Raw genomic sequence first — 11,944 nt, 5'->3', positions numbered from 1 at the left:
CACATGGAAGAGCAGCAGTGGGTAATAGTCCGAAGAATGGACGAGCCTAGGCAGTCTTTGCATGACATCTCTCACACGAGCCCCCGGCACATTATTATTATTATTATTATTATTATTATCATTATTATTATTACACATGCTAGGTCCTGGGACAAATTTGAAAGTGTGACATCTCTGGCCAGCACCTGCGCTGCACTCTTTCTCCTGGCCAGTGAAATCACAGATACTGTATTAATTTGATCAATTGAATCTACTTGCAGAAATCCCTAAATTGTTATACCATGGTGTTCCTTTTTAGAGCCTCATAAGAATGTCAAGTTGATATCATTCAACCAGGTAAAAGAGACATACTTTCTGATGGAACAGATCCAATGGCTATCATTTAGTAAAGTATCAACAAGAAACTTGTGAATGCATGAAAATACATCATTTTACAGAGCTCAGCTTTGAACTTCCACAGAGAGTATATACTCGGCTAAAACTTTGCATATCAAAACTACTGATTTCAATGGACATTTTGAGTATACAGCAATATAAGATCAGACCCTTCATCTCAGGGTAGTTCTACCCTAGAACTGTTGTAAATAATACAATTGAAGAGAATACTGTGATTCATCAAGAGAAGTAACTTACAATCACAGTAATTGACAGGCTTGAAGATGTAAAAACATTCTTCCACTTTGCACATAGTTCTTGCAATAATGATATAAGACTTTCAATTACCAACAGCTATATTCTGTCCATTGAATAACCTGCCTCTATTAGAACTTCATACTATCTCAAAAAGAGAATAGTAACTACCTCAGTTTCCTCTCAAATGCAGCATTCCACCATATATGGCACTTTCAAAGTACTTCACATACCAGAAAGTAAATGACTCAAAAGAGAACATAAAGGGTAGTACATGCTTCCCATACTTTAGTTTTGCTTCATGGCTTCCCCATTCAAGAAATTTTCTGTCATTTTTTGATATATATTTACGTTATATACATTGTTCTTAACGTTTACACCTGACTAGATAGAAGCCCTGTCTCTGAACGTGACAAAATGAGAATCCTTTATGATCACTATTTTAAAATCACTGTTCCAGCACGTGGACGTTTCACGCAAGTCACTTCCTGAAAGCAAAGGCATATGTGATCTTCAAACTCCCACTGGCTTTTCAACAAAAGGAGAAACCCTTTCCATGAGAATTTTATATGTCTTTTGGACATTTTCTCATTGATGTCTTACAGCATTCAGAAGACATATACAGATACAATACACTCTTCCTTGGAAGGGGATGGTTGGGGTAAGTGAATTAGAGCCTTATTAGAGGCTTTACTACTCATTTAAGCAGCAAAGGCATTCTTGTGACTTTGGGCAAGTCTTTCCCACAAATAGCTTAGCCAGCCAAACAAAGAGAAATAAAAACGAAGTGCAGATGTGTAAGYGTCATCTGTCTGGTAGTCCCCTTCACGGCTAGGTATGGCCTTGCCTTCATCTGCCAATTGATTTTGCACTCAGGTGGTATCTCCTTCCAAGTGTTATTCATTGCTGTGTAGTAACAGGTCTCTCCCAAAACTCAGCCCCCAGTCACATCTGTTCTCGTCCCTTCCAGAGTCCCAGCTGCATTTGGGAATTTCAGAGTCCCCCCAAAACAATACAGCCCTCCTCAGTGCCCTTTCTCATTGTCGCATATGGATACCCCTTCAGTTCCTTTTTCTTATCATCACAAAACACAATGGCATGCAAAGAAAGAAATTTCTTCATGAGAAAAACAAACAAAATTCACATATCCTTTGTCCCTCCTGAATATGCTTTTGGAATCATCCTTCTTCTTCAGGTAGACCACTGACCATCAGGACTAGTTCCTGGTGCTTAAGCCCTCTTTCTCAGGCCCTATAAAAGCTAACTTCCCCAATGAGGTTTCTTCTCCACAGAGGAGACTCCTGATAGACCACCGCCAACAACTTCTTTTCAAGAGAATTTAACTCCTCTGCAGCTATGCCTGATAAATCAACTACCCCACCTATTTCCAGGTGGATGCGTAAGAGCTAACAGAACTCCCAGACTTCCATTGGTCTTTTCTCTGCTACACCACAGCCATGTAAAGCAAAGTCTGAGTCATCAGACATGCCATTTTCCCCTGTGCTACTGTGTTCACAGTAATAACTAACATGCTGGATTCTATTTCCTTAGTTGTTTTCCTATTCAACTTTTCCACCATAATCAGAGTGTACATTCTGGAACAAATATAATTACCCCCACCATAAAAAACCCTGCCCTAAGAAGACTTTTCAAAACATTGAGTCCAAATTAACTTTCCATAGGATCTAGTAGAAACTTTTTTATGCGATCTATTAACTCCAGATATCTTCAGGTACTACAGTGATGGAACGAAGTGAAAAAAACTTACAATAAACAGATACATACTATGTGTATAATCTTAGCTTATTCTAGGAGTTCTCTTACTTCAGTCATTATTGAAAGGTTTCTTTTCTTTTCCCGTGGCTTTTTAAGTAACAACAGGTGGTGATCAAACTTATTTTGGATATTGCAAGCTTTGCTTGGCCAGCTGGCATGCTGTTCAGCCTCCTAAGAATGCTTCTCTGGTCAGAACTTTTCAGGGGTTACCATGACAAACATATGGTAATTGTATAGGAGAGCAAACAGCCAAATTTTCCCTATGTTCTCCATTGTACAGCTTTCAGTGTACATTCCAAAACATGCATCTTTTTATGTCACAAACAACTTGTAGAATCCATGTTACATTTTTTCTAATATTCTATCTTTGTAAGAGAAAGATATCAAAATGGTGCATATCTGCATAAATCAGGGAATATTCTAACAAGTTTATTTCATTCTATTTGCTGCATTAACTTTGCTGCAAGGCAGAAATTTCTTTTTTTAACCATTTTGCCTTTTATTCTATTGCCTTGTCCCAGTGCAGTAGTATTAGTTAGAGACCCTTCAGTACCAGCAGGTTCACTGAGGCTCTATGAAAATCTGAGTATAACCTGACAGTAGCAGTAGCTACCTCAGATGTTCTGTATGTGTGGATTTCATTTAAAACACACACTGCACCCTTCAGGGAGCTCAGCATGTTTTCACCAGCAGCATCCAGCARCGACCACAGGTTCCCCATCCTGTATGCTTCCATGTATCCCTAGTCTCAAAGTTGGAGGAACTCCAATCACTGCTTCTCTCTTTCTCCCTCAGGATCCAGATAACAAGAATCAAAGCTCTGGGAAAAAAGATGGCAAGTCACGGGATCCTCTCATTCAGAACAGACTGAGAAGTAATCAAACTCTGAGCATGTGTATATGTGTACCTTGCTCAGGATGATGTCAAGCAGTCTATTCACAGTGGAGCTGGAAACTGAAAAATATCTGAAAATTGAAGGGCCACTCATTTAAACTGCATGTCTGACCCTAAGGATCTCACTGAAGTGTAATGGTTAGAAAATGTATCAGATGAGTTCCATGTGGCTGCAGGAATTCTACAAAAACATGTTGCCAAGGGAGCTGATGATCTAGTTGCACAGGATCATAATACTAGTTGGAAATATTATCCTAAAGTCAAAAGCTGTCTTTATACAATTGGCAAATCTTTTCAGCATGTGAAAGAGGCCGAAACTGATTTTACCTAGGATCTTCCATTAAAGCATTACCACAAATCAGAGTGATCTGCAGAAGAAATTCAGTAGGTCCAAGTAGTATAACAATATTCTTCAATATCTTCACTGAGGTCCAACAAGCACCCACTGCCTTTTGCCAAAAAGAGATGAAGAATGGCTGTTTTAGCAGCAAGCACTCAGAGCAGCTGAACTACTCCTCAACATTCAGAGTATGAGTCAGGGACAGGCTGCCTCTGCCACCAAAGGTGTTAGGTGTGGTGGCTGAGAGCTCCTCCCAAAATCTTGCCCCTGCCACTCTCAACAGCTGCAACAATAATCCACAGCTGTCACATATGCCTTCTCACCCTAATCATAGTAGTGGCTCACTAAATTGGGCTTTTCCCTGTTTGTCCCACCTCTGGGGAGATAACGAGCACATCTGACAGCACAGCACAACTGTCCCATTCCTTCCTCCCAAAACAATTTCCAATTTCAGCCGTCCTGTTCCATCCTGCTCTTTCCTTCCACATAGCAGCAATTGTCCCAACAATATCATCATCTCTAGGTTTCTGTGCAATTGTCAGGGCAATTATGGCCTAATGGTGTACTCAGGGTCCTGACAGTGCAGTATGGAGATTGACTTAAGCTACATCTGAAAATCTGAGGCAAAGCCAGGCCATGCAATTAGTGTCATAAAGAAGGATGAAGCCAAATGACACTATGACTTTAGCCACATTTTACTGATGAGCAGGGAAAGGTCCACTGCAGTGACACCAAATGGCAGAAAGGCTGCAATGTATCTTGGAGAAGAAAGGCCTTCATTACTTCATATTCTAGAACATCTCCTGTGAATGTGACCCTTGGAATAAAACATGCAAGGAAAATGGTAAACTGCTGCAGAAATCTGGACAACCGATTTTTCTCAATATCAGCCAATCATGAAAATGAGGATATTCGTGTAACTTTGATAGTGAATGTGAGGTGATTCTACAACTAAAAGTGCCTGATCAGTATTCTAACTCTATTTGACAAAGTGCAGAGTGCAACATTTCGAATTGATAGTTGCTTCCTAAAATCATGAATGGAAGAAATTTCCTATGTTCTGGATGTTATAACACATGGAATTATCTAACCTGCAAACAGGAGGAATGAAGCAATTGAAGGGATCCAGACTAGTAAAACGAAAGTAAAGAAAGACTGCCATGTGAAATTTAACATGAAATAAGAACATAGTGAAGCACCTAGTTGTAAGAGTATGTGGAATATGAAAGCATCTGCTTCATTTAAGGTATCAGATTGAGTACCTTTTCAGTTCAAGGGGAATCATAAGTAACAGGGAAAGAAATAGACAAACCACACAGAGACACAAACCTGACAGACAAGGGATAACAGAGACAAGGACACAGACCAGTCTCCAGTCACTAAGTTATGGGTCATTAGGAAACTAAGGCGTAGTTTTGGAGAGGGTCAACCTGGACTTTGCAATTGATAAGAGGGAAACAAGATGAACTTAAGGATTTTGGATATTCAAGGGGTGCCTGTGGGACTATGCAAAACTTACTAAGGAATGTTTTGGGGTAAGGGGATTGGGGAAGAATAAAGAGGGGAATAAAGAAGAGGGGTCCAGTCACATGCAAGCAGTGGCTGATCAGTATGCTTGTCTGACTAAGCCCTGTGCCTGATCAGCACAGTTTATCCTACCTTCTTATTAAATTCTTTCTTAACTATCTTTCCATGTAATCTCACTCTCCACCCTGTATTTAAATGCTGTGAGGACTAGGTGCCAGCAATTGGAGAGACCAGAATGAGTGAATTCAGGTCAGAACCTGGAGTCAGACCTTAGGTGTAGTGGCCCTTGTGCCTGTGATGCCAGCGACTGAGGTGAGTGAGGGTCTAGCATCAGTAATTAGAGGGGCCATGGATCAAGGGGCACATCAGGAGGGCCAGCAACTGGGGGGACTGGGATGAGTGAATTCGGTCCAACAACTGGAGACAGATCTCAGGTGAAAAGGCCCTTGTGTCTGTGGTGCCAGCAACTGTAGCGAGTGAGAGTCCTATACCAGCAACTGGAGGGGGTGAGGGTCTCAGTGTCAGCAGCTGGAGTTGGTCCATGGGTCATAGGGCTCATGTGCCTGGTGGACAGCTACTGGGGAGGTCAGGGGCGGGCAGAGCATTTATATTTTTGCCCTAACCTGGTGTGCGGAAGGGTGTAATTCGCTAGCAAACTTCAAGCTGGCAAGCAGGAGGCCCAGAATCCAGGCAGGGATATTAGACAGGCAGCAGGCCCGTACTGATGTTCAAGAGATCCATGAATGTGCATGAGCTCATGAATATAGAGAGTGAGAGTGTGCTTTCACTAGCKAACCTCAGTTGTGAAGGGCTGGAGAGGAAGAAGGGGATTTGACTATGTTTATGTTTTATATGAGTGCTGGAAGTGTTCTGGCAGCACTTCATATGTGGCAGTCCGTGGAGCTGGCTGTGTCAGTGTCTTCTGCATGCATATGCATGTGCGTGTGCGTGTGGGTGGAATACACACTCAGCCTCGCTCCTGGTTGAACCTGTGAATGTGAAAGCAGCAACTGCATCCACAGCCCTGGGATGGAGAGATCCCTGGGTCCTGGAGCCTGCCAGAGGCAGCAGCTCTTATAGTATCCCTTAACACTGGTATTTAGTCTAGGCTGCCATTTGAGGTTGTTTTGTTTTTCCTCTGTAAGAAAAGGGAATGGAGCACTAGACTCTTGACTTCTGAAGGAATTGTGATGTCTCCAAAATGCGTTCAATTGAGAGAAGGCAGAAGGAGACAAAATAGTAAAGTTTCTTGTGTATTATGGACAATTAGAGTCTACAGTGTTTTATCTTAAAGAATATTTTGATTCTTTCAAAAAAGCATTGGTGCATCAGCCTTTTGTACCAATCACCTCCTGATAATTACATTTGTCTGATTCTTTCTTGGTGATTCTCATTTCTTCTTCTTTTTGATTTCTTCAGTTTCCCACTGTACTTCACAGTCTAACTCCCATGTTCACTGCTTCCAACTTAGACCAYAGATAAATATTTTTGTTTGTTCTTTCCTTAGCTACAGTTATAAAGGAAGAGGAGAATGCAGGAGAAATATAAAAATATTCAAAATCTTTAGATGGAACTTTACAAATCCATGCATTTCACAGTAAATGAAGCAGAAGCCTGAGTAGTCCAAAAGTCACTAGTAGTGTCCAAGATTCTCTCACTTATTGGCAAGATGGCCTGGCTATGTGAGGTTGCCTGACAACATCAGAAACTTAAAATGCCTTTTCTTGTACCACCTTCAGAGGAACCCGTAAGACTTTCTGGCACTCTCCAAAGCAACCTTGAAATGCCTCCAAATCATCAATAGTCAAAAAGACAGATGGATTCACAGCTTTACCCAGTAAAGATGATGTAAATGGGAAGGTGCAAAATAGTCTTACCAACTTCAAGAAAAAAAGAAAAAATAAGCTAAATGAATTTTCACTGGAAATATTTTAGTTTGACAAAACAGACAAAATGGAAAAATTCTTTTGGAACTCAAAGCAAAAAAATCTTATAAAGCTGCAGGCCAGAATAAAACGTATGAAGCTTTATTCTAAGCAAGGATCAAAAAAGAACCTGAGCATTCTGCTCTGATTCCTCACTCAGTTACAATATAAGGAATGCATGTCAGAAGAATGAAGAAAGGAACCTTCATCAAAGAAAATGAGCAAAAGAAACAACTAAGATTCCCAGGGAAATTGTGTACAGTTACTCTGAAAAGAATTTCCCATGCTTTCAAGAACACCATACTGGATTTTTTTTTCTTTCCATTTTATTAGAGTTTTGTACTTGGCAATATTGTTAAATTCAGTAACAATGGATAAAATTCACTGAAGTGCAACTAGGACATTAAACAAAAGTAAAACAGCTTCCACTGTGGATTTCCGAAGCAAATATTTAGAACAAAATCAACAGACAATAATGTTGAAATCTTGGAGCTGGCGTTACTACCCACAACACTGCAAACAGTACAAATCAGAAGGTGGACTTACCTTGACTATATTACCTTGACTACATATTTCAAGAACCCTGGACAAAGGTCTCTCTAAACAAGCCCTATTCAGGCAAACCCAAAGCAGAAAAAAGAGAGGTCTTTCCAGAGGGACCATTCCAAACACAGTAATGGCTGATACAACAACTTTACAAATCAACAACTTTAAGAGATTAAAGGAACTGGCCCACAATAAGATTGTTTAGGAACTAATCTCTCCTGTAAGCACCCAACAGTGCAAGAAATGTTCTGGATTTCACTGGACAGGATCTATGAACAAAAAAAGCAAAAATTTTCAAACCATGTAACTGTATAGTAGACCTAACGCTTCAGTGGTGCCTTGTTCCAGGTTAAGATAGAGCTTTCCAAACACAGCCATTTTTAAATTATCTATGTGAAAAACACCTGGTGAACACATTAGGAAAAAGTGAACAGTTTTCTTCCTTATGAGTACTCCAGAATAGATTTTAAAATACAGACGATTCAACCTTTAGTCAGAGCAATGAGAGAAAATTTCATTTTTAAAAAGTGTTTTTTTTCCTGAAAGTTACAAGCAAATGAAAAACAGTGATTTCTTTTCTGTATTTCTTCTCTACATCAGTTAGTATCAATGATTACTGTGTAATGTACAAACACACATATACACAACATCTAATGCTCACACTGTAAATATGGGTCATTAAGGACCTGAATTAATTTTTTAAGTTTGGCTGACTGAAGTCAGTGGACACTAGAATGCACTGACTGCCAAACTAAATATGGAGCAAGAACATAAATAAAATATTTCTCTCTTCCCAGGCCATATTCATTTAATTGATTACCCAGATTTTACACTTCTAAATATTTTACCATTCACCTGCTCTACTTGTATTAGTATTTAAAGAGGAAGAGACAGGTAAGTGATCTGTGAAAAGCTCTCTACTTTTTCATTACTCTTCTAGAATCACAGTTTGAGCAACTTATTAGAAAAACATAAGAATGTAACAGATTCCAGACTCAGTAGTCTCTAGTTTCATTACTTTCTGACATTCAGTGCAGGTAATACAGCAATGTTTTTGGCAAGAACATATATGCCCCCTATAGGCTTAACATATTCTTATCACAGAAATGTGGAAGTAATTGAAACAATCATTAAGTATTTCCTAAAGAGAAAACTTAGTACTAGAAAAAATATATTACATCTTTCAATAAATATACATTTATATATACACAAAGCAAACACAAAAATATTATTTAAAGCATAAGCATCTTCCCCATCCAACCCCTTTTTCTTTTAAACATAATTCTTTCAGCCTATACAACAGAGATTGCCCCAAGTATTTTCTTTGCTAAGCAATTATCCCTCCCCACCACTTCTCCCCCTCATCCCACAGCTTTCCCAAGTTCAACACTGGAAGATTTTTGGAAAAAGAGCAATATCTTATTCTGAGGTTATGATAAAGTATTATGTATATTTATAGCACTATATACATGATTTATAATAATGTTGTTACAATTACATTTATATTTTAAAGGCTGAATGATTAATTCTACCTCCTTTAGCAGGAATGACATGCTGTTTTGGAAATACCATTAGTATCCGTTTCAATATACTATTTTATAAATAAAATTAATTCTACATATATAGTAGGTAAGACATGGCTGACATATCTTGACTGTTTAATGGTTTCCACATAAGTACCCATAATTGGGAACCAAAAGTAAAAATCTGCCCAATGTTTTGTTTGGTCTGTTAAAATTAGTAAATTCAAATTAGCCTTTAATTTTCTTTTTTAAAAGCCTAATTATAGGTCTGATTCCACATCCGAATCCCTACTGGTATATCACAGCAAGTATGACAATTCTGAATAAAGATAAAGCTGGCCTTTTTATTCTAAGATACCTAACCTGGCCTTACCTCAGTGTTCTTAAATCCCACAGTTTGATGCCATCACCTACGGCTGCGGTCATGAAAAGATTGTAAGCTTCGGGTTGCTGAGCACTGAATGCTGATCCCTGTAATATTAGAAATTAGTTTCAGATCATCATTTTTCTGGTGCTAAAGATTTACTCCATTCGGGAATAAACAATAAATATATTTGTGAGGACGTGATAAAAAGCTCATCTCCACACGCACAAAGGAATGCAGAGGAACAACGCCATGTGGAGGAACCCAAATCACACCCTGCCCCAGCTGCTCCCACGGGCAAGCACCCAGTCCAGAAGAGGCTCCCGACGGAGCACGAGGTATGACGGCCGGTGGGGGAACCCCAACAACCCAGTCAGAGAAATGGGGCCCCTGCCCCAGCCCCTGCCAAGGCTGTCATGGGGAACATCAGCCCTGCAGCTCGGGGGGACACCCATCACCAGGATTCAGGCAGAGAGGCTCCTCAGAACACTTCCAGCCTGTCCCAACATGTCCAGCCATGCCCAAACTTCTAGTTTATCATTACTTTTTTTGTTTAAGATTGCAAATATAATTTTCATCTACATGAGAAAGAAGAAAAGTAAAAATATAAAATACATCAAGAAATTAACTCTCTTGACAAAGTCAAATTACATAACACGGACAACCAGAGTAGTCCAGCATTTAACCATAAGCTGTATTCAGCCCCAGCATAAGTAGGCATACTTTCCATTGACTTCAATAGCAACTGCACTTATACATACCAAGACTGATTTTGGCTTCATACCTTTCAATAATTAAATCCAGTCTATCTTTAAAGCCCTGATTTTTTTAACATCTACATTGGCAAACCCTGGCCTTTTTGCTGGCTACAAAACTTCTTTCTCCAGGGAACTAAATATAAACAGTTGAAACTCCTTCTTTCCTTTCCCCACCATTCACATTCTTGATTTGTCTGGACACATCAGAGAAACCTCAAGGTCATTTCCCGCAATCAGTGCCTGATTTCCAGGAATCTTCTGTTTCTTACAAAAACTGGTGTATAACTGGAAAATGCTCTAGTATTTAGTCAGCTGCATTCCCCAAATGGCAAGACAAAGTGGGGCACTCAGCATTAAAAAGACTATAGGAGTATTCACTTCCTTTGCTTTAAGCAGGTTTCCTTCCTAAACTAAGAATTACCAAAGCCTGCTCTAACAGATGAACTAAAAGGCACTGTGCCACTGATTTCCCAACAAAGCCAAGAGTTTTTGCTTGAATTTTGCAAAATACTGTTTGCTGCTATTTCATATTTCCCAGCACTGTATCCAAAATTTCATTTGTTTCTTACCTCACACATGGAAAAAAAAAAAACTAGAGTCTATTCACCCTCCTTCCTAACAAGCCAGCTGGCCAAAATCTTCATTAACTCCCTGTTCTTTACACTATCTCTTACAAAATCTCCTTGCTTTCAAGCCTCTTTTCACCCTTTTTTTGTCTTGTGCTCTGTGTCAACTTTCCCTGTTCTCTAGATTGTTCAACAAATTCTTCAGATGCAATTAATTTTATTTCTTCTTCCTCTTTCTCAGTATGAGCAACTGACTTTCAGTTTAGTCCTTCCTCCATGACTATAAACAGACAAACAAGACCTGTTGTGTCTGCTGCCTCCAACTGTTCAAGACATCTGGGACTGATTTACACAGTCATGTGTAATACGTGTCATTTGTGCGCTATGAAGTAATTTTCAAAATGGTGAAATATTTGCAAGGTCTTTGCACCTTATTTTAACACCTCCTCTCATCTTTTTGTCTCTTATGGATTCCCAACCTTTTAAATTTTTTTCTGTTTCTTTCAATATCCTCAAATATTTCTTAGAAACTCCAGCTGTTTGTTTAGATGGTCTGTGCTAAGTATTCATGCTATTATACTTGAATAAATCCTGAACTGTACATATGACTAATATCAAATTATTATCCTGTGTGACATATTTTCTATATAAATATAATTTGTATAAAATCACCTTTTTAAAAGCTAAATCCAGGTGGTTTCTATCTTATCCACTCTGTTCACCAGAGGCTGGTACTCTCTCTACATGATTATACTACTTCAATGAATAAGGATTAATAGATGTACATCAAAGAGTACTTAAGTTCAAGAAGGAAAAATTGACAGAAATTCATAAAAAGAGTCATAAATTATTAAAGTCAAAGTTTAAAATGTAACTAAAATGTTGTATCCCTTTTCCACCTGTGTTTAATAAAAATTTTTGCTTCCTTGTTTTATACATATAAACAAGCACGTTAAATATTATTTTGTTATTTAATATAAAAAAAATTACACCTTCTAAGTGAAAATTTCTGAGACAGATAGGAAAATCTGCTGAATCATAATTCATTTCATACACATAATGTTGGTGTTTTAGAATAATGTGATTTCTAGTTGA

The 11,944-nt window shown here is 38.8% G+C and overlaps 1 protein-coding gene across 1 annotated transcript in view; it reads right to left on the bottom strand.

Annotated features, from left to right (window-relative positions):
* The window catches only part of WDR27 (WD repeat domain 27), an 83,757-nt gene that overhangs the window by 25,522 nt on the left and 46,291 nt on the right, over window positions 1–11,944 (bottom strand). The window contains exon 21 of the mRNA XM_026085092.1: window positions 9,535–9,632. Coding sequence (XP_025940877.1) covers window positions 9,535–9,632 — 98 coding nt within the window. The remainder of the gene's footprint in view (window positions 1–9,534; window positions 9,633–11,944) is intronic.

The sequence above is a fragment of the Apteryx rowi genome, unplaced genomic scaffold (assembly GCF_003343035.1).
Source record: "Apteryx rowi isolate R43461 unplaced genomic scaffold, aptRow1 scaffold_66, whole genome shotgun sequence".
Lineage (NCBI taxonomy): Eukaryota > Metazoa > Chordata > Aves > Apterygiformes > Apterygidae > Apteryx > Apteryx rowi.
Note: the sequence above shows the minus strand (reverse complement) of the source record. Positions and strands in the feature narration are given on the sequence as shown.